The sequence below is a fragment of the Balaenoptera ricei genome, chromosome 11, assembly GCF_028023285.1.
Source record: "Balaenoptera ricei isolate mBalRic1 chromosome 11, mBalRic1.hap2, whole genome shotgun sequence".
Taxonomy (NCBI): domain Eukaryota; kingdom Metazoa; phylum Chordata; class Mammalia; order Artiodactyla; family Balaenopteridae; genus Balaenoptera; species Balaenoptera ricei.
Window position 1 is genome coordinate 67,234,799 of NC_082649.1, and position 27,946 is coordinate 67,262,744.

The 27,946-nt window shown below is 61.1% G+C and overlaps 1 protein-coding gene and 1 long non-coding RNA gene across 21 annotated transcripts in view; one reads left to right on the top strand and one right to left on the bottom strand.

Moving 5' to 3' along the window:
* LOC132374971 (uncharacterized) overlaps positions 1–8,945 on the top strand; it is a 103,237-nt gene extending 94,292 nt beyond the window's left edge. Inside the window, exons 3-4 of one of the 5 annotated variants that reach the window (XR_009505858.1) lie at positions 992–6,881; positions 7,477–8,945. This is a non-coding gene — a long non-coding RNA (uncharacterized LOC132374971). Of the gene's footprint in view, positions 1–991 lie in introns of all 5 variants that reach the window. The other 4 variants (XR_009505855.1, XR_009505857.1, XR_009505856.1 and 1 more) reach the window with 4 other exon arrangements.
* PLXNB1 (plexin B1) lies at positions 325–27,689 on the bottom strand. Of its 16 annotated transcripts, none has more exons than XM_059939531.1 (38): positions 27,395–27,688; positions 22,451–22,503; positions 20,277–21,389; positions 19,365–19,547; positions 18,958–19,086; positions 18,731–18,831; positions 18,303–18,435; positions 17,886–18,042; positions 17,471–17,579; positions 17,286–17,394; positions 16,191–16,871; positions 15,867–15,986; positions 15,553–15,675; positions 15,167–15,260; positions 14,909–15,081; positions 14,612–14,763; positions 12,659–12,764; positions 12,346–12,482; positions 11,860–12,036; positions 11,462–11,633; positions 11,033–11,275; positions 10,186–10,362; positions 9,960–10,108; positions 9,367–9,467; positions 9,053–9,270; positions 8,738–8,916; positions 8,519–8,585; positions 8,157–8,303; positions 7,148–7,316; positions 6,765–6,868; positions 6,606–6,690; positions 6,192–6,364; positions 5,887–6,047; positions 5,649–5,796; positions 3,688–3,752; positions 3,471–3,546; positions 2,380–2,454; positions 325–1,067 (listed from the first exon to the last, which is right to left on the bottom strand). In XM_059939531.1, exons 3-38 carry the CDS (start codon positions 21,381–21,383, stop codon positions 963–965), a joined length of 6,405 nt encoding a protein of 2,134 aa, XP_059795514.1. In that variant the 5' UTR covers positions 21,384–21,389; positions 22,451–22,503; positions 27,395–27,688; the 3' UTR covers positions 325–962. The 16 variants fall into 16 exon arrangements, with proteins under 16 accessions (XP_059795514.1, XP_059795509.1, XP_059795517.1 ...); XM_059939526.1 differs by having other exon boundaries at positions 6,192–6,376; XM_059939534.1 differs by having other exon boundaries at positions 6,192–6,376; positions 20,277–21,212; positions 27,395–27,687.
* Positions 27,690–27,946: the final 257 nt, after the last annotated feature.

The following is a 27,946-nucleotide window of genomic DNA, read 5'->3' on the forward strand; positions in this document are numbered from 1 at the left end:
AACAGGAAAGGAGAAATTTGAACACTCAAATTGCTGATAAGGCAGACCTGCTTGAAGAAACCACAGACCCCTGCACCTTGGGTTTCAGGCCCCCCAGCCCCGTCCTGGATGGGGTTCTCACTTCCTTCACAGCAGCTTTGACTCCAGCAAGCCCTGCCCAGGAGTCAAGGAGAACCCAGCCAGCCCTGTGATCTGGAGCATTCTGTGGGTGCCATGAGACCTCCCGGAGGCTGCAGATCCCACCTCCCCATGGTGCCTGCCAGGCACAGCTGCCACCCTCCAGCTAAGGGAGGGCTGGGCCAAGCCCACATCTCAGACGCCAGACAGTGTGTTATCCTTTAATGAAGAGCCGGGTCAGTAGGGCCACCATTCTCCCCGAGGACCCCCTGCAACAGACACCCCTCACTCCTGGCTGCCTCGGTGGCAGGGTGGCCCTGAAGCAGCCAGCCCTGCTGAGAGGTCAGTTTGCAGCGGCCTAGGAAAGGCATTCATCTCTCCGACCTAGGAACGTGGCAGCAGCAACATGGCCAGAGGCAGCTAACGAGGTCAGGGATGGTGGAGGAGGAGGGCGGGGCAGGAAGTGGGGGCTCTCCTCCTTCCTCTCTGAATCCCCTGGGATAAAAGCCAGTGTTCAGGAGCAGTACAGTCTCCCCAGGGGCTGGAGGCCCTTCCAGCCACTCTCTGGAAGCCCTTAGTCCCCAGTTTCCCTCAGACTAACGTCACACAGAAAGTAGCCCGCAGGGTCACTGGCCTCAGGGTCACCACTCCATCAGCCTCAAGGCCCCAGGCCTGCGAGATGAGTCCAGTAGGGCCCAGGCCAGAGCCACCAGGAGACTTGGAGCCACCTTTCACTAACTCCGCTGGGCAGGCACTACAGGCATCTAAGAAGGTGGTCTCTCCCTCGTGGTTCTGGGGCTGCCCAGGCGGGGCTGAGGCACAGCAGGCCAGGGCTCTCCAAGTCCCTACAGATCTGTGACCTTGTTTTCTACAGCCGCTGCGATCTGCTGGAGCCGATAGCCCAGCTGCATCTTCTGGGCCGTGCCATCTTCCTCCAGGGCAGTGATGATCTGAAACACAGAGACCGACTCAGCAGGGGGAGACAGCCAGCCTGCCGTCTGCCTTTGCCACAGACTTCAATAGGCCTCCACAGCTACCGCAGCAGGTGTGGGTAGGGGCCCGAGAAACCCTGTGAGCCGCCGCACTCACTTCCTCAGGGCCCCCTCAGGGAGGGGATGATGACAGCGGAGTCACTGTGGGGTTTTAAGGATTAGTGAGGACCTAGCACTCACGGTAATGCATATCACCTCCCCGGTAAAATCGTTTTGAGTGGAGGCCAACTTCACCCACCATGCTGGTCTTCTCCGCCACAAACCCCCTGGAAGCCCTGCTCCACCCATCCTGGCTCCCCCGCCCACCAGGCAACAAGCAGTTCCTAAATTCCTACGTGCCGGGTGCTGGACAAGGAGCAGGGACCCGGCAGTGATGACAGGTATGATCCCTGCCCTCATGGGGCTCACTGGAGGGGAGACAGGTATTGACCAAACACGGACAACTACAAAACCACAAGGGGGGCTGCCACAGAGGGAAGGGTGGGAACAGGAGGGGCTCGCCGGCCACGCCTCCACAAGGGGACAGCTGTGTCACGCGGCCCCGCCTCCCCCACACCGGCACCCACACTGCTCGGAGCAAGGCACCTGGACTTCACGCTTGCGCATCACTCCTGGGTCAAATGCCTGCCCCCACTCCAGGCCTGAGCCGCGAGGCAGGGCCCTCATCTCTCAACAGCAACGGCCACATCCCTGGGGCCACGCAAACATCTGGGTAGATGATTCCAGCAGGCACTCAGTGGGTTGACCGGTGGACGCTCTGATCCTGAGGCCCAGCCCAGGAATCCCCCAGAAAGCCCCCTTACCGGTTCTGTTGTGCCCTCATCTGCCCCAGACCCTGTACCCAGACCCTCCTCTCTGGCAGCGCATGCAGCCCAGCCAGGCCCACACCCCAGAGATGGCCTGCACAGCACACTGCCACACGTGGTCTCAGGTGGGGCTCCGAGCGAGCGCAGGGTCGGGGCACAGGTGGCCGCTGTGTGTCCCTCCCAGCACATCCTGCACACCATCTCCAGGCCCTGGTAGATCCCCAGCCATCCATCACCACCACCATGCCCAGGAGCCCGGCTGAGGAGCCCGGATGGGGAGGGCGGCAGCAGGTAAGAGCCGGGCCACTACCAGGAAGCACACCTGAAGAACAAACACTTCCCGAGCCCAGGGCCCAGCCCCCCACCACCACCCTGTGCCTGGGGGAGACCCGAAGGCCCCACACTTGCGTCACAGAGCTAGTCACCCTCTCACATCATCCTGACCATGCCCAGGTTCTGCCCACCTGGTCATAGTATTTGTTGATATACTTGTAGAGTTCGTGCAGGGCCACTCGCACCCCCAGGTCTCCAGAGTAGTTCTAGGGAGGAGAGACAAGAGGTTACAGAGATAGGGGGTGCTGCCAGCCACCAGAGGAGGCCCAGGACCCCAGGCAAGGGGAGTGGGGAAGAGGGCGCTGGGAGGTAGAGGAAGGAACAGGGCCCTGCACTGGGAAGCAGAGCCCCTCCACAGACAGGGGATGCCAGGCTAGACGTGCTAAGCTGGGGACAGGATAGGACCAAAGGGCCTCCTTGGTGGAGAGACCCTGGATCTGTAGTTTCACCATGGCCTGGGGTCTCCACTGGGGCTCAGTGTCTCTCCCCGTCCAGGCTCCAGCTGGGACCCTCTGGCGTCCCAGGCAATCGCAGAGCCAAGCAGAATAGGTGCTGCTCACAGGCTGTGACCCAGCATAGTTCTGCTCTGACCTCATTCAAGTCTTTCCTGAGGTCACACCCAGGCCCCTCCATGGGGACATCTCTGAGCCTCAACCTCCTCTTCAGGACAATGGAGTTGATATCACCTAACCTGTAGAGCTTTCATGGGAATCAAATGAGAAGTAATCAAAGCACCCCACACACGGCAACACCCCAAAACTGTAGCTGCTATTGTTATTGTGGTTGTGGTCATCATCATCATGGTTTCAGATTTACATTGTTTATAAATTCCCTGGACTGGACTGTTTGGAGGCTGTTTTAGGAGTAGGTGGGGGCATGTCTATAGTGCCAAGGAAAGCAGAGCAGTAGGAAGACGTGGACAGGCTGACCCAGGCAGTCCTGGGGCTGAATCCCCGCCACCTCGCTGCCTTGGAACTATGGTCCACAGGCCCCGAGGGGCTGCAGACATCTAAACACCTGGCTGAGTCAGGTTAGGTGGCAGCTGCTAGGACAAGGCCCCTGCTGCTCTCTCATGAGACACTGGGAGCCCTGGTCTTTGAGAGAGGCAGCGGGAACACTGTGCTGAGGCCCCCAGGGCTTCCCTGCAAAGGAGCAGTGTGAAGGGGGCAGGACCCTTGTGGCAGAAGGCCTGTGCCCAACCCAAGAAGCAGGAGGGCCATACCCGGGACAGCTCGGCCAGGATGGAGTTCATCTCTTGATCACTGGCGGGGATGGTCTGTCTGATGTCTGCGTAGTACCTGCCAGAGATCATGGGTCCGGCAGCCGCTGGGGAAGCAAACCCCTCCTCACCCCACCAGGCCCACCCCTGGGCCTCAGCTGTAAACACCCACCAATCTGTCCACCCATTATCCCCCAGATGCAGTCCCTTCCCCTCGTACCTTTCCACCATCCGTTTGTACCGGGGAATATCCCGAGCATACAGAAGTTTGTTGATGGGAGAGTCCTGGGTGCCAGCAGGTGAACAGTGAAAGGAAAAGAAGGATGAGAGCTTCTGTTAGGGTGACCAGCTGTCCCAATTTTCCCAGCACTGTTTCAGTTTTAAAACTAAGTCCCGAATTGCAGGAAACCTCCTCAGTCCCAGACAACCCGGATGGTTGGCCACCCCACCTCATTCCTTCTGTCACCCCTCCCCCAATGTCCCATCTCTGCTGTCATCACCTTGAGCTTCCCACCATCTCACTCCAAGGTCATCTCTCAGCTCCACGTGCCTCCACCCGGACCTGGCAGGGAACTGGCATGCAGGGTGGGAAGGGTGCAGTGCCGTGTGGAGCCCTAATACTGCTTCTCCAAGTGCTGTTCATTCCCCATGTAATCATTTTAAAAATCAGGAAACTAACCCCGATATTTAATTAAATTGCCCCAGACCACCTCACTCCTGTGTGGCTGAGCTGGGATTTGAAGCAGGTTTCTCAGACCAGGGCCCACACTCTAACACAGCCAGACACATCCTCTACCACCGAACTGGGCTCCAATCCCAGCTCTGTCCCAGTGGCTGTGGGCAGCACACTTCCATTCTCTGGACCTGCTGCCTCATCCTACAGCTGCTGGGAGGGTGAGGCAAGACTGCACTGCCCCCTGTGAGCAAGGGCGTGAGCGCTGGGCCTGAGGCAGGATGCCTGCTTTTCAGCAACTCTCCATGGGTGGCCCTTGGCATCCTGGTTTGCACTATTCCTGAGCTACCTAGGAAGCATTTGCAGTGCTGCTGGGAAGGGGAAGCAGTGTGAAGATCAGGCAGAAGAACCCAGCTACCATACAGCACACACCCTGGAGGTGACCCCTGTGTCCTGGTGTGGCTTTGTGGTTCTCAGCTCATCACACAGGCAGAGTAATGAGAGCAGGCAGAGCAAAAATGGCTTCCAAAAGACAGCACTACAGAGTGGAACTTTCCATCTTGTTTCCCCATGGAGATCTAGAGCTAGATCTCTCAAGAGGTCCCAGGCCCAGGGGTCGAGGCTAAGCAGAGTCCGTTCTCATGCAGAGCCACGACAGCCCTGCCTGCTGGGTGCCTGAGCAGTCATGGTGGTGACCCCATATCTGTCACGGGACTCTCTGGGTCCTGACCACTGTGACAACATACCTCCCCCTCTCTGTGCCACCAGGCAACCCTGACCACCTCTCCTCCATGCTTCCCAGCTCCCCTGTCAGCACATCCCTCCTCGCCTGGCCCTACCCTGGACTCTCCTCCCTGTACTGCACGGGCTGGCAGACACTTCCACTGCCCTTGGGAATCAAATCTCCGAGGCAGCCTGGAGCTGCTCTGCGATTGTAGAATCCATGGGCTCACCTCCTCCAAGTCTCAGCTCACCACCGCCAGAGGCCCAGGGTGCGTAAGGAACCCCTCCTTCTTCCTCACCCCCATATCCAACCCACAGCTTCTGCCTGCCCTCTACCCTCTAGTCCCAGCTTGAACCTGGCCACCACTCGTCCCAGGGACAACACAGCTTCCTCTCTGGACTCCAGGCTCCAGTCCATCCACTGCACGATTGCCAGGAGGCTCCAGCTAACTCTCAGGTCTGACCACCCCCATCGCCCTCGGGGTGAGCCCTAGCCAAGTGGCCCTGGCCTCCTGCCGCACCGCCAGCACTCTTTGCTCCACTTAACCCTGTGAATCAGCACACGTGCCCCCTTGCCCTTGCTCATCCCTGAAGGCTGAGGCACAGCCACCTCCTAGGGAGCCCAGGGACAAAGCCTGGCCCCGGGCCTGGGGTCAAAGGCCTCCCACATCCTCGTCCTTGACATCCTCAAGAAGGCCTGGAGTCTGTGCACGCACAGCACTCTCCATCCCGGCCACACCGCCCCACCCCACCCATGCCCTCCCGGTCCACCCCAGCCAGCTCACCCGGCCCAGCTTGTGGTCAGCCAGGGTGCAGGCATCCATGAAGGTCTGTGCAATGACCAGGAACACCGCATCCATGTTGTCAGATGTCTGCACGTCGAACACAAACTGCGGGTTTTTTATTATATTGATCCAGAACCTCAGCGGCAAGCTGCGGGCGGGGCAGGTGTGGCCAGTGAGTGTGCTGGGGAGACAGGAGAGAAGACCCCGCACATGCTAAGCCCGCCCGCCCCACCCCCACCTGTTGGTCTTCCATATATGGACAGTGTCCTGGTCCGAGATGCCATGCTGCTGGGCCTGCTCGTCCAGCAGGTCAAAGAAGTACTTCACAGCGAGCGGCACGGGACGGCTGGTGCTGAGAATCACCTGGAACAGGTCATCCACAAACTTCTGCAGGGTGCCCTGCGGAGGAGGGGAAGCACGAGATGCAGTCAGCAAGGGGACCTCAGCCCAGCCCAGCCTCAGACGCCTTGTGACACCAGGCCTGTGCAAGCCCCCCACACCCCCAAATCCCACTACCTGTCTCGTCCCTGCCCCCAGCCCCACCTTCATGGACAGCAGGCGGGTCAGGTAGATCTCAGGGATGGCCTTGGCTCGCTCCCGCTCCCCGCCCCGGAGGCTGCCCCTCCGAGGCCTGGGCGGCTCCGGCTCCTCGCTTGGCTTCACCAGGTGCCAGGGCCGGATGCCCCCCTCATCCACATCCTCCAGCATTGGGGTCCCTGTACCAAGACCTTACAGCTTGTTACCCCTCATCAGGTGCCCCCTGCCCTAGACCCCCGGGGTCCTGCCAAAACCTAGCAGTGGGGGCACCTGGTTAAGGGCTTCTCTGGGTGGAAGGGAAGTAGACACAAGCCCACCCTGCGGTCCAGAGAACCTTCCCCCATTACTGGAGACTGGGCAAAGCAAGGGTAGAGGACTGCGATGGCAGGGGCAGGGCAGGGGGGGAGGGTAAGTACTCACTCTCTCCAGGGACATAATCCTGGCTTTCCCGGAGGACATGCTTGGTGAGGCAGGGGACGAGGGCCACAGTTGCTCCGTCTGGGACCTGTTGACCACAGTTGGTGACCCCTCCACCAGCCCACCCCACCACAGCCCTCCCCCAACTCCCACCCCTCCCACCTTGTAATGCTGCAGGGTGTTCAGGCGCCTCCACAGACCCTGGACCTCAGAAGTCACGTCCTCGTCGGAAAGAATGAGATGCCCGGCCACCCCAGACCGCCATTCTGCAAGGACAAGGTGGGCTTGGTCCAGGGCTTTCAGAATACCCTCCCTGCAGTGGAACCTGTCCCCTTTTCTACAGGGACACTGGCCCCTCCATCAGGGGCAACCTCACCCAACTTCTCTGAAGTCCAGAAACAGGGGCCCCTCACCAGGTGACAGGTCGTCCCTGTAGAGGTGTTCCAGAGCCCACTTCCCCTGGGTGATAAGCTGACCCTGCAGAGCTGGTCTAGGGCCAGCCTAGCCCTGGGGGTCCCCAGACCACCCTTCCCCTCTGCCCTCACCGACGTCCAGGGTGCGGGGGTCTGGCCGCTGGGCAAGAGGCACTCCTTTATAAAGCTGGTCCAACATCTTTTCCTTGGCCTGGGAGATGGTGTCACAGTCCAGGACCTTCACGGGCACGCCCTGGGCTTCTCCCGCTCCAGGCCCCACGGCCAGTAGTGCATTCAAGGTCTATGCACGATACATGGGAGCATTCAGGGCTCATGCCACATGTGGGATGACCAAGATGCAAGGCCAGGGCCAGGGACAACCCATAAGGAAGCCACTGCCTCTGACCTCCAAGCACCAAATAATCACTCCTTCTTGTCTCTTCACCCGCCTGCCTCCCCAGGAACAGCAGCTCCCTCCACTCTGTGGCCCCAGCACCTGGCACAGTGCACTAGTGTCTGCTGGGTGAATGGCAGAAAAAATGGGAGAGCACAAGTCCCTCTGAACTCTGATCCTCAGGCTCCTGGCGCAGACAGTTAGGCTGAGGCACCTGAGGAAGCCCGCATAAGAAGTGGGGTCTCCACTAGCCAGAGGAGCAGGCCCGGCGGAGCCTGAGTGGGATTTTCCCAAAGGAACTCCACGTGGGCCACGAAGGGAAAAGTTCCCCAGAGGGAAACAATGGGCAGGTCTGCCAGGGCGACTCCCAGCTTGGTGGGCACAACCATGCCCCTGGCAGGATGCTGAGACCATGATCAGGCAGACACTCAGGCCCTGACACAGCAAGGACCCGGACGGGCCCCGGGCAGGGTGGGCTGCTCCCTAGGCTCTGGCTGTGGCCACCCTGAGCCCACCCCAAACCTGGGGAACCTCTGAGGCCCTGTCTTCAAGGTCTGGCCCTCAAGCCCCTATCCTGCAGCCAGCCGGAGGTTAGGCTGGCTCAAACCAGATGCAGACACCCACACAATCATACGTGGTCACCCTCCTCACCTTCATGGGAGACTGACTCACCAGCAGGTTCTCTCTCTCTCCCCCTCTCTCCCTCTCTCCCTCTCTCCCTCTCTCCCTCTCTCTCCCCCCCCTCACCAGGGGACGGTACTCCACGTCCTCTCGGAGCAGGCGGTTGTCATTCAGGGTGTATTTGGCTTTGCCAGTCACGCTGTCTACTGGCCCCTTGTCCACTTGATGCTTAATTCCACGGAAAAGCATGTACAGAGGCTCCCCTACCGAGTCCTGGGGGAGTGGTGGGCAGTTAGGACGCCCGGGGCAGGGGACAAGCATGGGACGGAGGTGCTGGGGAAGGGGACAGGATGCAGGCTGCAGAAGGCTTAAGGTGACTGAGGACATGCTGGGCAGGGGTGCCCAAGCTGTGCTGGGGCAAGAAGCTGCGTGGTTCGGAGTCCTGACTCTCCCTGGAGGGGAGCCCCACCCACCTCTGCCTCACTCACCCTCACGAAAGTGTAGAGGCAGATGGACATCCAGTTGGTGAGCAGCTTCTCCACCACGGTCTCTGTCCTGGGATGACAGGAAAGAGGGGGCAGAGTCAGCAGGTGGGGACCCAGGGCTTTCTATTCTTCAGACCCCAGGCCCCAGAGGGCCTGACTCAGGTCTTGGCTCCAGCTGTCCACGGCTGCCTGGCCCCCGTGGTGTCTGACGGGCATACAGACCTGCGCAGCATCAGTTTGGGGTTCTTGGCCACGTACTGGGCCACCAGGTCACTGAGCAGGGTGCGCAGGATGTCAGTGAAGTACTCAAGCTTCCCATGCAGTGCCACGGTGAGCAGAGATGCCACATAGGCGCGGTCCCGAGCTGAGAAGGTGCGCTGGCTCTCCAGGGTGTGGATGAACTGGCGCCAGGGAGAGGGGACGGGTGGGGGGGGAGGGCAGATTCAGAAACGGAGGGACTGAGAAAGGATGGGGCTGGAGGGTAGGGGGGCCCCCTCCCCACCCCTGGAGGGCCCAGATAGGGGGCAGGGCCGGCACCTTGATGAGGAAGAGCTTGCTGTTAAGCAGGTTGGAGAGCTGCCCCAGCCCTTGTTCCACAGTGGGTCGCCTGCTCTCAGGCACGCCCAGGTCCCGGTGCAAGGGCGACTCCTGGTGCCCAGGGAAGAAGACCCTCTCGGCATACACCTTGTAGTCGAGGAAGGGGATGCCACTGCCCAGAAGGTCACTGGTAAGATCGGTCATCTCGGTCATAAGGTCTGTTGAGCAGAAGAAGCCAGGTTTGGGTGCAGATCCCAAGGTGATGGGAGCAGGCTTGCGCAGAGTCCTGGAGCGTGGGGTCTTCGCAGCCTCACCTGTGAACTCCTTCTTGCAGCGGTCCCGCACGCTGCTCTCCAGATTCTCCAGCTGGATCTGCACCTTCTTATAGTCCCTCAGAGCCTGCTTGCTCTTCCTCCTGCTCAGCGCCAAGGTCAGGGCAGGGATGGCCAGAGGAGGCCCGAGCCCTTGCTAGGTCCCACCGGGCCCAGGCCTGCCCAGGCCAGCACAGTCTAACCCCGCCATGCCCAGCCAAGCGAGGGCCTAATCAGAATAATTAAGCCTGTCCCATCCCACGCAGGTCACACCCACCCACAACTTGTCTAGCCCAGCCTAGCCCAGGGATCAGCAAACTATAACGGCCAAATCTGGCCCCTGGCCTGTTTTTGTAAATAAAGATTTGTTGGAACACAGCCATGCTCATGTGTTTATATGTTGTCCGTGGCTGCCGAAGGGCTATAATAGCAGAGCTGAGTCACTGCCACCAAGACCGCCTGGCGCACAAAGCCTGAAATAGTTACTCTCCTGCCCTTTATAGGAAGTGTTTGCCTATCCCTGGTCTAGTCTGCCCCTTCCCAATCCAGCCACACCCTGCTACCTGCCCAACCCAGCCACACCTGGCTGCACCCACCTGTACATGAGGACAATGATGATGACACCCAGAGCCAGAAGAGAGGTGCCCACCCCCAAGCCCACCTGGGCTGCCATGGGAAAAGCCACAGGGCTCTCGCCATCGTACTGCACATGGCCCAGGGAGAAGCGTAGGTTCCCCATCTGCACCTGCACAGGGAGCCACCTGTGAGCAAGAGATCAGCGCACACCCGATGCCTGCCCCGGCCCAGGGCCTGCCCACTGACCGTGAACTCAGGCAAAGCATCAGGCACCTCCCCGAGGGCATGGTGCCAGGGTAGGGGCTGCTCCACGGGGGGCTCGCAGTACAGGTGGTGCCGGGTCAGCGTCTTCACCATGCAGGGGCCGTCCCCTATCATGGCCACCACCTCCTCCTTGGACATCGCAAGGTCCAGATTCTCCCCCTGGAACATGGGGTCACTGATCGATCATTCAGAACTCTTCCTTAAGGGGAGGAGCTGATGGTCACTCAGATCCTATCTCCCCAAATGTGGGACGGATGATCCTGAGACCCACCCCCAGGAACAGGGGCTGATGGTGCCTCAGCACCTCTTTTCCTGCACACGGGGTGACAGCCCCATGGATGTTTCCCAAGCTGCCCCCTGACCCTTTTCTGCCCCTCCCTATCCTCCTTCCTTGAGTCTAACTTCTCCAGAGCTAAAAATCTGGAGACTATAAAGCTGTCCCCAAATCCTACCCAGTGACCTAACAAAGCAGAGCCCCTGCTACTGCGTGTGTCAGAACACACGCCAAGTATGTGTCCACATGAGACAGGCTGCCAAATGGGCATCAGCCCAGGCGCCTATTGTGTACCTCGCCGCCACTGCGTGTGCCAAACTATTTACATATCGTTATTCAGACACCTGCCATGGAGTGTGTCAGGACCCAGACCACAGGACCTAAGCCCCGGCCAGGTGTGTCAGGCTAGGCACCCCGCCACCAGCCCCCTCGGCACTCGCCATGTCCATCCACTGGCCCTTGCTTTGCTGTCATGCCCCCTCTACCACACAGAGCAGTACCATCCAGCAAAGTGAAGGGTCTTGGGACCCTGCCAGGTCCCTCTAGGAGCAGTACCTCCACAGAGAGCACACTCCCAGGCTTGTGCCGGAAGGGTGCGGTGGGGTCCTCAGGGTTGAGGGGCTGCAGAGTGGGGTCGGCCTCATAGGAGAAGGGTGTGGGGTTCAGTGTTGCAAAGTCAAAGACCAAGTTGTCAAGGATGAATTCCACACGGACCCAGGGGTCCTCAGGCAGGCCTGGGAGGGCCGGCGTGCGGCACGTGATGAGCTGGGAGGAGTTCACATGGCAAGGCTCCTCAAACTAGGGCAGAGGGAGGGAGGACAGGGAGGGTCCGCTGAGGGTGCACAAGGGGGGGTCCAGAAAAGATGGGGACATAGCCTCCACTGGTACCCGCCACCCACGGCTGTCTAGGGGGTGGGGGGGATGAGGGGCAAGGTGGGCGATGGCTAGCCCAGTGCAGGCAGGGGATGCCCATGGGGGTCCTACGTGAAGGCCACCACAGGAGGCTCCGGGGGAGCACGCCGTCTCCGGGATCACGCGGTGCCTCCGCCCAAGCCCCTGGCCTGGCCCTGGCGCTCTCATGGCCACAGTCACTCGGATTCTTGGTGTCTGTACCACGTCCAAATTCTGGCCACGGACCCATATCTCACGTCCTCCACTGAAAACACAGCCCATGAGCCACTTATGGCTTATGGGAACAAGGCTTTAAAGCACAGCCCAGTCCCTGATGTTAGGTCAGCTCCAACCCAAAGCCCCATAGCCCCTCTCCCCACCAGCAGCATGGGAGTCGAAGCCCCCCACATAGAGCCCTACAAACCCCCACGTACTGGAGCTGCAAAGACCTCCCGACCGCGTGCCCTGCAGCCACGCCCTCGGCCCAGCACCTGAGGAAGCTCTTGGCGGGGCCAGCAGAGGTGACATTGGGGTCCGCTGTGTACTCGAACTGGCTGTGATGAAGCCTCCGCTCAGCAGCCCCAAACCACACAGCCACGGGGAGCGTGGCAGGCGTGGCGTGTGGGCTGGTCTCACACCGCAGCTGCTCCGCCTGCTGCTCCAGCAGCCTGAGAAGGGAGGGAGAAGTGGCAGGCAGGCCCGACTGGGCTGGAGGGGCATAGGAAGGGGGAAGGGGTGATTCCAGGACACGGGACCCACTCGGGCCGCAGCTCACTTCCCTTCAGTGCTGATTGCAGTCTCCACAAGTGACCCTGGAGGCTGCACTCCCACGAAAGCCCCAGCTTCGAGAGGGGCTGGCCACTTTCTGATGGAGCAGACTTGGCCCTCTCCCCTGTTTCTGCTCTCCCTAGTATCCCACCCCTCCATCTTCTCCCCGGAGCTCAAGGATATTTGCAGAATGAGGAAGCGGCCCTCACAGGTGACAAGGCTGGTCTCCAACTACCACTCGGATGTCCTCCAGCCGCCCGGTCAGAAGCTTGGAGCCGTGCAGGGTGAGGCTGGTGCCCCCGGCTCTGGGGCCTCGGGCCGGGAAGACGGAATGCACCTTTGGGTCCTGTGGGAAGGGGACAGGGAGAAACAGACAGGCATCAGGCCAGGAACAGGGAGGCAGGGGGAGCAGACAAGGAGGCCCTGGGGTGGGGAGCCCCAGGGAGGCGAACCAATGGGCTGGGAGGAGCCACCTAAGGGGGTGGCCCATGGGTAGCTGGTGGGGACTCGATAGTCAGGCACCTGGTAGGCAAAGTCATGCTCTGAGACGCCGTGTCCTCTTCCTGGCACCTCCACCGTCACAGCGCCTGCCACCTCCTCCCCGCTGGCCCCAGTGATACACACAAGGCTGTGGGCACAGGGCAAGCTGGGGTGCTGGGCCACACTGAGCACCCCTCAAACTGACCCGGCCGCCCCCTCCCTGCCCCACTACATCAGGTGTTCTCCCTGGCTCCCAAGATTGACAGAGATCCTCTTGCTTTGGAAGGAATTCCTTAACGACTCACCAGGAGGCTTTGGCCTCTGAGAATTAATATCTGTAGTTCAATCATTCAAGTCCAACCCCAGAGCCCCCTGACAAGGAGAATTTCTCTCTCTGAGGGGCACAAGCCCTGGTAAGGCTGGTGGCAGGGGTGGGTTGCTGAGCTAATGAGTGGGCCTAACCGGCCACCATCACCGTGGGCACAGCACCAGTTACAAGGTGGTGGAAACTTGATTTCCTCATGAAAAAATGTTCCTGAAAGCCTCTAGTCAGGTCTGGGGATAGACGTGAAGGGAAAGTGAGCAATCTAAGAAATGCTGGTTCTCAGCCAGGAAACAGAAGCTTGGGGCAAATTAACCTCCAGAATGTGAAGCCTGCAGTGGTTCGACTCTGTGACATTGTCACGGTCACTGCAAACGCCCCCAGAAAACAGAACAAGCGAAGTGTGAACTACCCGGGAGAGGCTTCAGCTGGAATGTATTTTAATCACTTTATAAATCAGTTCAGAAAGTACTTTAGTCTCATGGTTCTAGAATCATTAACAGTCACCTAAAGTTCTCAGTCATAATACATTCAGGGGGGGAAACAACATGCTCTAGCAGAGTCTTGTTGAAAATAAGACTGTGGGGTACTTGCCTGGTGGCACAGTGGTTAAGAATCTGCCTGCCAATGCAGGGAACATGGGTTCAAGCCCTGGTCCGGGAAGATCCCACATGCCGCAGAGCAACTAAGCCTGTGCTGAGCCTGCACTCTAGAGCCCGTGAGCCACAACTACTGAGCCCGCATGCCACAACTACTGAAGCCCGCGCGCCTAGAGCCCGAGCTCCGCAACAAGAGAAGCCACCTCAATGAGAAGTACACGCACCAAAATGAAGAGTAGCCCCCGCTCGCCGCAACTAGAGAAAGCCCGCGCACAGCAACGAAGACCCAACACAGCCATAAATAAATAAATAAATAAATACATACATACATACATACATACATACATACATACATACATACATACATTCATTTTTTAAAAGAAAGACATTAAGACTGTGGGGCCCCAACACGGGCCTACAGATCCAGACCTCTGCAGGAAGTGGAGGGAGGTGGTCTAAGGATCTGCTCTGGGGGGTTTTGGACCAACTCTCCAGGTAACCCTGACATTCGGCGGGTTGGAGACCTGCTGCTTGTGGATGTCTCCTTCGCTGTGTTGTGTGTGTGCACATTTGGGACCCTGCAACTGCCAGCCTTGTAAGCCACAAGCCCTGGGAAGGTGGGAGGGGTCCCAGGGACTAGACAGAGGGGCCTGACGCTCAGCAGGTGTGTCACAAGTCTATCCCCGTGAGGAGCCTGCCCAGGGCAGTGCTTGGGGAAGAAGGGTCAGCAGGTGGGAAGGTCAGCCCCAGAGCACAGCTGTCTGGGATCCAAGGAGCTTGCAACCGCAACTATGCCCGTGGTCACTTGGAAAGCGGGTGAGCACACCTAGGCAGTGCCAGGAAGCAGAGCCGCCTGTCAGCTCTGAGCAGTGACTAGACCCAGGCCAGAAACCTGCAGGTCTGTGCACAAAGCCAAGGCCTTGATAGTAACCCCAGCCCTGAGACACTGTGATCAGAACCAAGGAAAGGGGGAGAGGGGAGGGCAGACGAGTAGTGGGTGGATGGCCCTAAGCAGGAAAGCCAGCCGTGAAGCCCGCGGGGTGCCCCCTGCTCCTGTTAGTCCAGCCCACTCACCTGCTGGACACCTCGTACTCCTGAGCGTCCACAGCACAGGGCACTCCAGCCACCCTGACCGTGTCCTGCACGTCCTGCACATGTTGGCCCAGGTTGGAGCCCCTGATGGTGACACGGGTGCCTCCGTCTACAGGCCCAGTCAGTGGCTCCACCTGTTCCAGGACAAGGACGGCTCACCTCCATTCACCTGTTGACCTTTGGCAGCCTGGAGAGACAGCCCCAGCCTCCCACCTTTCGGCCCCCTGAACCCACAGCACCTCAAACCCCTTGAAGGGATGCACCAGCATTTCAACACACCGAGTGGATGAGGGGTGCCGGGCACTGGGTGACCACAGCCTCAGCCTCGCCACAGGCCTCCCGGGCCACGCAGCGTGGCTGCTCCCCCTTGCACCACACACAGCCGTACTGGGGCATGGCAGCTTGGCAGCGGCTGCAGTCCTCGTGTCCCACGGAACAGTCATAAAGCACCACTGGGGGTGGAGAGTCAAACGTGAGAGGCAGGCCTGGAAGAGCCCTGTTGCCACCAGCCAGTCCCAGCAGCCCCAGGTCACTCACCGTGCAGCCCATCCACACTGTCCACACGCAGATGGCCAGCCCGACGCAGAAACAGCCCCACGCGGAGCTCTGGCTGCAGAGCCTCATAGCTGAGCTGGAGAAATGGGAGTGGGGTCAGAGCCCGGGGTTAGGGGAGGCGTCAGGCCTGGGGAGAGGGTGGTCAAAGGAAGGACCAAAATGACTCATGGGAACACAAAGCCAGAGGTCAGAGCTGGGATACAGGACCCCATGGGGCACAAGGTCAGAGGTCAGAGCCGGGGTACTAGGACTCCCTCGGGGTCACTCAGTCAGAGAACGGACTGGGATGAGTGTGGTGCAGCCAGCTAAGCTTGGTAGCCAGCCTGTGGCCAGCACGCCCTTGCCCACCCAGGACTCGGGATCTGTACCTGGTGCTGCTGGCAGGTGACGTGGCACCGGGTATCTGGAGGCAGCTCACATTCGACCCGGGCCTCAACCACCACCTCGTGGCCCTCCAGCTCCATCACACACTCATGGTCTCCTGGGCTGTCCTGGGGACAGAGGACACGGCTACGGGGGCAGCTTCAGGAGCCAGGTCTGGTGAGCCCCGCAGGGCCCCAGCACAGTCCCCGGGTTGGGATTGAGAGCTGAGGCCGTGCCCTTTCCTGCTCCCCGGGACTCGCGCATAGTTTGCCAACAGCCAAGGAGACCACAGCAACAGCTGCAAAGAGGACACACTCACCTGGAAGAGGTGCAGGTTCCTGCCCAGCAGTCGCACTTCTCGCGGCACGTGGACCGGCATCAGGCTGGAGCCCTGCACGCTCTCCACACAAGGGCAGGAGCCTGGCCCCGAGGTCGCCTCCTGCAGGCACCAAGCGCCGGGCAGTCTATGGAGCCCACCTGCCGCCTCAGCCCTTTCCCAGGCAGAACCCCGGGGCCAGGCCAGCGTGAGGCAGCGGACACCCCCCTCCCCTCCATCCTTCCCCTGCAGAATCGCGAGGTGGCCAAGAGGCTGCGTCTGTCCCGATCCCCTCCCCTGAGGCCTCCTTCCTGGGCCGGGTCTCACCAGCTCCCAGAGCCCAGGGGTGTCGTACTGGTAGTCAAGGCTGGACAGGAGGATGAGGGGGGCGGGAGGGCCCTCGTGCTCAGCAGAGTCTCCATCACCTGAGAGGAGGGTGGAAGTGGAGAAGGCGGGCGTGTCACCCCCCGTCCACTCGTCCGCCTCGGGCAGCTCGCCGCCTTCTCTCATGAGCCAGTCCAGAGCGGGCTTCGTGGAGCCAGCGGCCCCTGGGAAAGTGGTGGCGGGAGCCGTGCCGGGGGGCTGGTCCAGGGGTACCGCAGAGGGGAGAGCCTCAGGGCCAGGCTCTGCAAGGGCGGGGGGCAGTGCTGCTGCGTCTGAGGGCGATGGGTGTGAGGCCAAGAGGTCCTCGGCGGTGGCTATGGGTCCGAAGGCCGTGGGGGCAGGGAGAGCGGTTCCAGGCCTCTGGCGGGGGCTGGGAGGAGGAGGGGCCTCATGGAGAGGTGAGCCCGTGGAAGCCGAGACAGGTGTGGGGCCGGGACCTGCCCACGGCTCCCGGGGGCTGAGCAGGGAAGGCCTGGCCCCGGGGGGAACATCCAAGGCTGTGGCTGTGGAAGGAGTGTCCACGGGAAGGGCGTAAGGAACCGGGGTGACCGTGGCCCTGGGGGCTGTGGGTGGGAAGGAGGTGGGTGCGTCTCTTGCAGGAGGGGCTCGGGAGAGGGGCGGGCTCTGAAGGGGGAGGCAGAGAAAGACAGGAAGGGCCGCTCAGCAGGCAGGTGCGGGAGCAGGCGGCAGGCAGGCAAAGGGTGTGTTAAGAGGAAAGGAGACCAAGGAAAAGAGAAACAAAAACAGCCCGTTAATTCTCCAGAGGGGAAGGGGAGGGCGCGCTCTAGGGGCGTCTATGGCATCTGTGCCAAGGTGGGGCACGAGGCCAGACCTCCCCTCCTCTCAGCTACAAACGTCCTCTCCCGAAACAGGTGGGACGTTGACAGCCGTCCTCCAGTGAGTCCGTCACACACAGCAGCTCAGGTGCTCACGACAGAGCACCCGGGACAGGCAGACACACAGACCCCGGGCCATGAGAGAAACCCTCACAATGGGGAGCCCGAACCCCCCTGGGGCCCGGCCAGGAGTTGGGCTCACCTGTCGGCTGACCACCATGGGCCCAGCATCACACGAGGCCTTGTGTGTGCACAGGTGCTGCCAAACACACCAGTTACACCCCCAGAGGCTTCTCACGCAGGCCTGGCACCTGCACAGAGCACAGCCATGGGGTGGGGATCGCCACGGGGCAGCCCAGGGGCTGGGGGTCGGGGTGAGGAACTCACTGTGCAGATGGGCGGAGCAAGGTGACGGCCATGCAGTCATAGAAGGAGAGGGAAGCCTCGGCAATCACGACGGCGCCAAACCTGAGCTCCAGGCTCACGGAGACGTGGTCTGCAGAGGGAGGAGCGGGCTGGGCTGAGGAGCAGGGAGGGGCACTCAGACCCCGAGCTGACGTCCGAGACCACACAGGGTGGGTTTAGCACTCCGACCAGGAAGGGGTACCCAGGGTCGGGAACACAGACCACAGGGTAGAAAACAGGGACTTTAGGGACTGGGGACCAGAGGGGGGCCTCAGAGAAAGGCATCGCTTCAGGACCCTTTGCCTGGATTCACGCCTCATCCTGATCACACCCCTTGGAGCAAGATGGGAGGAGAGTGGGGCTCCCAGGCCCCGGGCTGGCTCCTTCCCTCACCCACCGGCTTTTCTCGGCAGCTCTGGAGCCTCACTAGGGTCTGGGGAGGGGCACATCACACCAGAACTGGTCAGCAGGGCAGGACTCTGGTATTCCCCAAAGTGGCAGGAATAAGACTCCCCTGGCCACAGGGGTGGCAGATCAGGTACCGACAAGAAAACCTGCGAAGAGAGGCCAGGACACGCTGTTGGAGCCACTGGGCAACAGATCAGGGCTCCGTTTACAGGCTCCCAGTGTGGGCAGGCACCAGCGGCCACCAACCCCCAGTGATCACAAATATCCTCCAGCCTGGGTTAGTAACGGAGAAAGCAGAGCCCCCAGAGAAGCGACTTGGGCAAGGCCATGTGGTATTTAAAATACAAGGTTTCGACCCATCACCAGAGCTCCCCCCAGCCAGGGTTCCGCCTGCTCTGGTCTTCACCTCCCTCCTCTCCTCACGGCTGATGTTAGCAGGACTCAAGGCTGCCACTCGCAGACAGCCCACCTCAGGCTGGAAGCTCCACAGCCACCGCTCTAAGCCCCGGCCCCGAGAGCACTCGGAACGGCGACTGCACCTGGGCAAGAATGACCAGTGTCCACCTGTGACCCTCACGGGGCCACTGGCAGTTCATGGGGCAGGGACACCTACAATCCTAGGGACCTGGGCAGGATCCTCAAGTCGGCCACGACATGCCTGGCAAGTCAGGGTGGAGAATAGGGGTGAGGGTAGGGCGTTGGGGCATCCAGGGGTCAAGGGTTGAGAGTCAAGGGCCAAGGACCAGGAACCCTGGACAGGGCAGGAGAATTGAGGGCATGAGGCTGGGGTTGGGGTGGGGCTGGGGAAGGGGCCAGGGTCGGGGGAGCGCTGACCTGCCGAGGAGCACACACCACCCACAGTATGGGTCCCTGTGAGCCAGGCAAGATGCACAGTCCAGGTGCTGAGCACAGGAGGCCACAGGAACCTTGAGAAGCTACAGCAGCGAAGAGGACTTGAGGTCAACAATCCAAGCACCAGTGGCTCCCCACATACAGGCCCCCAGCTCCCCCGAGGCCCCTCCCAGCAGTCATGCCCTCCCTGGCTGGCGCGTGGCACTCACCGTGCTCTGGGTCATGACATACAGGTGCTCGAAGGCCCCATCAAAGATGAGGTCTCTGCTCACCGCAGACCCCTGCTGGATGATCCGTGTGGAGTACGGGTGGCCATCACTCCCTGGGCCCAAGTAGACCTGAGATCAGAGACCACAGGGTCTGAGGCCCAAGGCCCTCCCCTCTCACCCCAATAAAATAATTTACAGGTAGAATTTCCTCCTAGAGAGTACAGGTCACACCACCCAGCCCCAGAAGGAGGAGCACAGGTCATCTCTCCCAGCCAGGGCCAGGGGCACATCACATATCTCACATTGCAGCCCCAGGGGTCTCAGGAGTAGCTCTGCCCAGCCTGGGTCCCCAGCAGCCTGTCGCCTCCAGATCCTGGGGCAGGGCCCAGTACCTCCTGTGGACTCACCTTATGCAGCTGCCCTTGACTGTCACCCAGGAAAGCAATGGTGTGTCCATCTTCCACAGTGATTGCCACGGCTGTTAGCTGAACCCCTGGCCACTCCAGAACTGGCGTGGCTTCCAGGGGGACACGGCTGGCCATGGGGCTGGGCGTGTGGTCTGAGCCACAAGGGTAAGCATCCAGGGTGTCCTGCAGGCAGCAAGAAGCACAAATAAGGCCCTGCCTGGATAATGTCCCCTGGTCCCTCCTCCCTGGACAACCCCACCCCTTCTCCCAGCGTCTCTGCCAGCTCTTGGCTCTCCCACAGCTGCATCCTTAGCCTTGCCCCAGTGGCTTACCTCCACAGTCTGCAGCGGCTCTGTCCCCATCTTTTGATCCCCACATGTCTGGGGCCCCACTTTCTCCCATCCCTGGCCTGGGAGCTGCTTCCTCCAGTTCATGCCCTCAGCCTTCTCCTGGACCACTTTTCCAAAGCCTCTCCAGCTTGCATCCTCCTCTCCAGGTCTACTAACCTGGGTCCCCTCCCACCTCTCACTGACTCAGTCCCCCTATATGTGGCTTCTACCCTTTTCATCCATCCTGAGACTAGAGCCAAACAAGTCTCAACCTCACCTGCCTCTCTCGCTCAAGAACCTAAAACAATAGATTCCATCCCCCCTACATTCTGGGTCCCTGCCCCATTCCCTAGAACCTCAAATGCCCTCTCAGTCCACCTACACAAATGCCATCCCTTCAGCACCTGGTCCAAACCCTCCCCTGCACAGCTGGCTCTCTGTCCCCCTGAATGCCACTCTTACCGTAAGGTACCCTTCCATCGCCCAGACACAAAGGAATCACTTAACATCCATTGACCTGATCAGTAAATGCCTGGCCAGTGGCCTCAGAGACAGGGAAGGGCTGGGCGGTGCCAGGACTCACCACGGGCAGCTGAGCACAGTCGGAATTGACATCATACTCAATGTAGGCCACCTCGGCCCCATCCTCAGCGCGGCCCTCCCGAGTGTAGCAGGCATCGCGTGTGCGATTAGCAAGGCGATCCACCTCATCCAGGGGGAAGGCACAGAGGGCAGAGGCTCCAGATGCCCCGGCAGCTGCCGACGGGGGCCGGCCCACAGTGGGGGGAGCGGCCGAGGAGAAGGCTGCAAACAGCACCTCCCCCCGGGCCACCTCCGCGGACATGGCCACAGCCGCAGCCTGGATCAGCCCGTAGCGGCCCCCCTGACAGGCCAGAGGCAACTCCACGTAGGAGTAGTAGTGCTGGTCCCGGAGGCACACACGGGACACATAGGCACGGAAAGCTCGAGACTGAGCCTGCAGGTCCCGCCGGAGAAACAGGAAGTAGGCACTGGCCCCGCGTGCAAAGGCGCTCACAAAGTGGTGGCTGTACTCGGAGAGGCGGCCCACAGCTAGCTTGGCCGTCTCCTCGTAAGAGAAGGCGGCCTGGGGGTCCAGCGGCCTTAAGGCGCGGGTAGTGATGGGAGGGATGCCACCCCCCACGCCCCTGCTGGTGTAGCCCCGCCCCACAAAGAGGAGGGGCTCCCCAGCCAAGCCCTGGGCCACCAGTCCCACCGTGGTGACGGCAGGGTCGTTGGCGGCCACATACTGGGTGTCCCCAGGTCGCTCTGGCCGCAGCAACAGCTGCCCGAGCTGCCCCAGGCGCCGCTGCTCACAGACCCCCTGGTGCACACTGCCACACACCACCAGGGCCCCAGGGCTCACCAGGAGCAGCTGGTTCGGGTTGTTGGTGGGCTGGGCCTGAGGGCACTCATCAGGCATCACAGGTGGCAGACAGTCCCTGCTGTCTAGCACAGGGCCAGTGGACACAGTGGCCTCCAGCTGCAGTTGAGGGCTCAGCTGGAACAGGAAGTTGGTGGCCCCTAGGTAGAGGGTGCCTGAGGTGGGATCCCGCGCCAGGTGCTGCAGATGTGTACCATTGGGAGTGAAAGCAGTCGGTGGTGGGGGCTGGAGGGTGAGGACCCACCCGGCCCAGAGTGCCTGGAGAAGAGCTGGGCCGAGGGCAGGCATGGTCACCTGGTAGGGAGAGAGGTTGAGCGGGGCTCATGTGGCCACCTGAGCACCGTGGGACCACTGGTGAGGAGTAGGACTGTGACACTGCCAAGACGCCCCTCCTAACTCAGGGAGGGGGGAGCAGGGAAGACCAGGCTTAGACGGCACTGTGGTTAGGATGACCCCAGGACCACACACTAGCAAGGGGTCAGGAGACACTTCAACACTGCCCATTCTCTGTAAGCACTACTCTCTCACGAGACCTGCACCCCACACCCCTCATCCTGCCCTGCCCTGCCCTATGTCATAACAGGGCCCAAGGGTAAGAGGCTAAAGGGGCAGAGACATGGGAAACATCCCATTCCCAGGGACTAGGGCCTGGAAGGGGCAGGAGAGCATGGGATGGGAAGAAGGGACCCAGAACCCCAAAGAGAGAAAGGCACCCTCTGCATGGATGCCAGTTTCCTGGGCAGAAAAAGGGAGGGCAAGGCCTCATGGGCCACCTGCATGTTAGAGTAGGGTAAGAATTGGATGAAGGGCCTTTCAGGGTAGGAATCCAGAAGGGTAATAACCACAGAACCAACGGGCCAGAGAGATGAGGGGGGTTAAGGCTGCCAGGGAGGGCTTCCCTGGTGGCGCAGTGGTTAAGAATCCGCCTGCCAATGCAGGGGACGCGGGTTCAAGCCCTGGTCCGGGAAGATCCCACATGCCGCGGAGCAACTAAGCCCGTGCGCCACAACTACTGAGCCTGCGCTCTAGAGCCCGTGAGCCACAACTACTGAGCCCATGTGCCGAACTACTGAAGCCTGTGCGCCTAGAGCCCGTGCTCCGCAACAAGAGAAGCCACCGCAATGAGAAGCCCGCGCACCGCAGCGAAGAGTAGCCCCCGCTCATTGCAACTAGAGAAAGCCCGCGTGCAGCAACAAAGACCAAACACAGCCAAAATAAATAAATAAATAATTTTTTTTAAAAAAAGGCTGCCAGGTATAGGGCCTAAAAGGCTAGCTAGACCCCACCTTGGAGAGCCCTCAGCAGAGGTGGGAGTCACACTGCTCCCAGACACCTAGGTGTGAGGTCAGGCTCACCTGGCAAGGCCAGCTGGATCAGGAGACAACAGCATGCCCCGTGTGAGAGTCACCTAGCCAGGGAGAAAGCAGAGCATGAAGCTGGGGGCTCGGATGCAGGCATGTGGGCTCCCCACCATGGAGGCAGCACAAAGGTACCTCTCCCGGCTGCCCAGTCTGCTGGTGGAGCTGGGCCCAGCCTGGCCCTCGGCCACCAAACACATTCCACAGGGACGCCTCCTCAGAGCCCACAGGGAGGGGGAGGGCAGCAGAACCAAGCACCCTCAGGGCCTGGGAAAGGGCAGCTAGGAAGGAGCTGCGCGGCTGGCAGGGCCCAGTCAGGTCCCCACTTTAGTCCTGTCTCCCCTGCAGCCCGTTCTCGGCACTCTCCCATCCTCACCCTCTGCCCAAACTCTGCCCCATCAGGGTACCCCGGTACATACCCTCCACACAGGCCCGGGGCTAGCCTAGCCCAAAACCACCACCAGCACATAAGCAGACACATGCTCGCACACACCAAGAAGCATACATACCACCCACCCTGCATGCACACACCCACACACAAACACATGGGTGCGAGCACACACACAGATGCATGCACATACAGCCTGTGCATACCGCACGGAGACACATACCCAGAAACACAGGCAAACATCCCACACAGACACGCTACCCACCTGCACTTAGACACCTGCACAAAGACACGTCCACAGAGACCAACTCTTGACACAAAGAAACATGCACTCCACACAGGCACATCACACGCACCCACCCACCCAAGACATACACACCACCACCCACTTTCAGACCCCACACACACAGACTCACGCACACTTCCCTGGTTTGAGCCCTAAGTCCTAGAGGGCTGCAGAAGCCAGGCCATCTCTTGCTATCTCCTCTCCTGCAGGTCAGAGCAGAGCAGGGCTGGAGGGTGGGGGGCAGGGGGGGTTGTCCTAAAGGAAGTCACCATACTAGATGTGCCCCACATCCCCAGGACCCTCGCAGGCCTTGAGTGCCTGCTCTCCTCACAGACCCCTCCTTGCAGGCTCCACCTGAAGCCAAGTGAGACCAGGAAACCATGACACCACCTTTCCCAGACCTGGATGGTCTCCAGCCAGGAGCACCAAGATTGGTAAAGCACAGGGGACAGGCCATGCATCCCAAGCTGAGACACTTCCCCTACTTGCCTGTGCCCAGGCGGCATGGCCCAGCCCCTCCCACCACCCAGCTGCCAGTCTGCCTGTTCACTCTGTTCCCAGAGCTTCCCAGGGTCCAGGTTGGCTCCTTCCAGCCAAGTCTCCCGGCAGGGTGCTCCTGAGGCTGGCCCAGAGTGAGCAGGGCTGGGCGTAAGGCTTGGAGGAGGGTCCAGCAGCCCGGTGGAAGCAGAGTACTGTGGCCACGGCCCGGCTGGGCAGTGCTCCCAAAATAGCTTGGGGGTTTCCATTTTTAGTGTGCAGAGAACAGGGCAGCTCTATGGGAGCAGGAACAAGGCAGCCTCTGTTTGACACCGAGGGGGTAGGAGGAGGGGGGCGGCAGGGAGAGTCGTGAACCCGGCGAGAAGCCCAGGACTGTGGCAAGGCCAGGCTTCCCAGGAGCCCCCCACCTTGTTCCCAAGGGATGGGAGGAGAAAGTTTCTTCCTCTGGGAAGACAGGGTCTGCCTGAGGATGCGCAGAGCCCATCTCCCATGCTCAGCCACTGCTCAGTCCCTCCTACCACCTCCCGCCTAGGGATGCGCCTTGGCAGAGGGTCTGACCCATCATTCGCTTACAAACATTTGCTCAGCGCCTACTTCAAGCCAAAGTTCTCCAGCCCTCAAGGGGCAGCAACCAAGACAATCCCTAAATGTAAAACCACAGCTGGGTCAAGTGGCCCACAGGAAGCAGATGGGCAGGATCAGAACAGCTCCTGGCAAGGCCACATAGGATACTGGAGGCTGACCCACACTGGGAAAAGTGTCAGGCTTCTTCAATCACTGCCACAGGGCAGAGCAACCCTCGCCCTTCCCCACATACCATGGGTAGGAGGAGGACAAAAAGAAGAAGGGCAGGGCTTCCCTGGTGGCGCAGTGGTTGAGAATCTGCCTGCCAATGCAGGGCACACGGGTTCAAGCCCTGGTCTGGGAAGATCCCACATGCCGCGGAGCAACTAGGCCCGTGAGCCACAACTACTGAGCCTGTGCGACTGGAGCCTGTGCTCCGCAACAAGAGAGGCCGCGATAGTGAGAGGCCCGCGCACTGCGATGAAGAGTGGCCCCCGCTTGCCACAACTAGAGAAAGCCCTCGCACAGAAACGAAGACCCAACACAGCCAAAAAATAAATAAATAAATAATAAAAGTGTTAAAAAAAAAAGAAGGGCACATATTTCACTTAACCTCTGCCACCGGCCATAGAGCAGCTCCCGGCCCCTCCAGCTTACCCCCTCCCACCTCAGGGGAACTCCAAGCAGAATCGGAGTACATCCCTCCTTCCAGAGTCTTTGGGGCACCCCAGGGCCCAGAGTATAAAGGTCAGACCCTCCAGTCCACACGCTCTCCTGTGCGATCCATGCCAGTGCTCCCCCGCACATGCTCTTCGTTCCTGCCAGCCTGAACTGCAGGCTGTTTCACACTCCTCCATGCCCACTCCCTCTCTATCCCATTAACTCTGGTGCCCAACCATCTGGTGCCCAACCATCGTGCCCAACCCACGCCCCTCACCTGCCCCGCCTGTTCACTAAGGCTTCCCAGGGAAGCCTTCCCTGTCCCACCAGGCTCCTGAGGAGCCCACTGCACATGGTCAGTGGACATCCCCAGCCACCACCCTGGTGTATATTGCAGCTCTGCCTTGGGCTCTCTAAGCTTCAGGTTTCCCATCTGGAGAATGGGAGGCGGGACTGCTCTGACCATTTAACGTGATATGGTGTGTGCCTGGCATTAGTGGCACCAACCAAGGCCACTCTTCTCCTTGTTCCACGCTCCCACTCTTGAAGCTCCTTAAAGGCAGGGAATGTGACTTTTGATTCAGAGGCCCCAGTAACCAGGACAGACGTTAGCACAGAGCAGGTGCTCCTTACATATTGAAAGAACCCTCATTTCACAGCCAAGAAAACCCAGCCAGCAGGGGAGATATGGAGCCCACAACCCCCTCCAAGCCACTTGGCTTCTTGAAGGACGACACAGTGTCAGCCCCACTTTTATTAATGACCAGGCCAGAGCAGACTGAAAAGGCTGGTTTGGAGCTGGGCCTCAGGTCCCCAACTTACACAGCTAGGATCTCTTGCCCATTCCCCAGATCTCAAGCCCCAGCCAGAGTCACAGCCAAAGCCTAGCTCTTCTGGGCCCACCTTTCTCTGGACCGCTTCAGCAGGGCCCAAGGCTGCCTAACTTCTGTCTGCAAAGAGCAAGCACCTCTCCCCGCCCTCCTGGGGCTGTCCTCACCAACCAAGAGGGCTTATAAACTCTGCCCTTCAAACTGGGAGAGGGTTCATATCCCAGCCCTCATTTACCGAGTCGCGGGGATTAGTGGGAAACCGGCCTTTCCTTTCTGCCCTCGCTCTGCTCCCAGGGTCCACCCAAGAGAAGTTACTAATTGACAGCGCAGGAGGGCACAGTGCTTACCCTGTTGTTTGTGTTGAGGTGGGGTGGGGGTGAGGGTCCACCATTTACCGGTGAGGACTCAGGGAGTGCTCATCAATCACCCACCGTCCGTTTACGGGGGGTGGGGGGCTGGGGCTTCCCCTCTGGGGGTGCGTGGCAGGGGGATTACAGGCTGCCTTTTGTCAGTCGCGCCGAGCGCAGCCTAGAAGGGCTGTTACTACGTAAGGGAAGCCTCGACCTCCTCATCGACTCTTCCCCGACCCTCCTCTCTCCTCCCCGACCAGGGCAAGGACCCCACCAGTGGTCCTGGGAGGGCGGGGAAGAGGCCGGCCGGTCCCGGGCTGAGGCGGCGGCGGCGGCGGCGGCGGCGGCGGCGAGGAGGGGGCGCGGAGGAGCAGCTCCACCTCCTCTGTCTCCCAATCGCGTTACAGGCGGAGCTGCCAGAGTTTCCCTTCGCGCGGAGAAGTATGGTCCCAACTCTCAGGACCGAAGCCGCCCACCACTCACACGGGCTGCCCGGGCCCGGCGGCAACGAAGCTCCAGGCCCTTCCATCCCGGGGATGCGCCGCCTCGCCCCGGTCCCACCGCCCCGGCCCCGGGCCCCGCACTCACCACCCGGCCAGGCCCCGCAGGACTAGCACGCCGAAGCGGGTGCCGGCCGCTCCGGACTCGAGATCTGCGCGCGCGGCGGCGGCCTCCCCCGCGCCCCCCCCGCGCCCCACCCCCGGAGGTGGGTCTGGCGGAGCCGCAGCTGTTACCCGGAGACCGAGGGGCGGAAAACTGCGGCCGCTGCCCGCCCCTCCCGCCGCGGCGCTGCCACCGCTGGGAACAAAGAAGACAAAGCCGCGTCGGCCGGGCCCGGCTTCGCTCCTTCCCCCCCCTCGCCCGCCGGGCCGCCCTCCCCCCGCCCGCCGCCCAGGCCAGGCCGGAAGCAGCCGGGAGAGCCAGGCGCGCGGCCCCGAGCCGCCCGGGACCCCGCATTCCAGCCCGCCCGGCTCTGCACTTGCCGAGGGCGGGGGACTACACCCCTCCTTCGAGGGGTCGGGGGGGCGGCGGCGGCGGCGGGCTGCACCACGGCGGTAGCCAGGGCAACGCGGACGGCGGCGGGAGGAGGGTGAGGAGCGGGAGCCCCAAGGACCGGCTGCCCCACCCCGCCCAGTCCCGCCGGGCCTCACCTGCGCGCCGCGCTGGAACCGGAATTGGGAGCCCTCCGGGATGGGAGGTGCCGGACCGGGGGTCGCGCTCTGCACCCCAGGTGTGGTGGTACTGCGCCCCGGCCTCTGCCTGTCTACCTGCCTGCCAGCGCCGGGTGGGACCCACGCCCCTCACCTGCCCCGCCTGTTCGCCAACCACCACCCCCGCTGTGCGGCGCCGCGAGCTCCCTCTTACCTGTCCAATACCTGGCTCCTGTGGTCGTCCTCCTCCAACTTGAACTCCTAGGCGCCTTGTTTCTCCCCACCGCACCAGGTCTGCCTACCGGCCCTACTCCCAGGACTCCCAAACAGCCGACCTCTCCTTCCGGCCCCCACCTCTGGCTGTGCGGGAAGAGCGCAGGCTTTGGGGTTGGGCCTGGGTTTGCGCCATCACTAAGCCAAGTAACCTGACCCCTGCCCCCCAAACACACACGCCTATTTGCTGACCGCCAAGTGGAGGTGATACCACACCTAGCCCGGCTGTTAAAGGAGGGCACACCGCTGCAACAGTGCACAAGCAAGGGCACATTTCCTTCCAGACCCGTACCTGGGCCCGCCCCAAGCTGAGAAGCCTTGGGCAAGTCAGGACTCCCTCACCTGCAAATACTTGGGCCTTCCAAGGGAGGAACACTTGGGTTCTCTCCTGAGGCCCAGGTGTGCCCTCTGCTGGGCCTTTCACACCCTGCCCTGCCCACTGCAAAAACTCAGGAGCCAGGACCTAGCCCATCCTATTAGGACTTCTGGAGCG

Coding starts and splice junctions, on each gene's coding strand:
- PLXNB1 (XM_059939530.1), bottom strand. CDS start 21,383: ATGCCTGCCCTCGGCCCAGCTCTTCTCCAGGCACTCTGGGCCGGGTGG. Junction 11,276..11,461: donor CCTCCTGTGGTGGCCTTCAC/GTAGGACCCCCA, acceptor CCTCTGCCCTAG/TTTGAGGAGCCTTGCCATGT. Junction 8,917..9,052: donor GCAAGCTCTTCCTCATCAAG/GTGCCGGCCCTG, acceptor CCCTGGCGCCAG/TTCATCCACACCCTGGAGAG.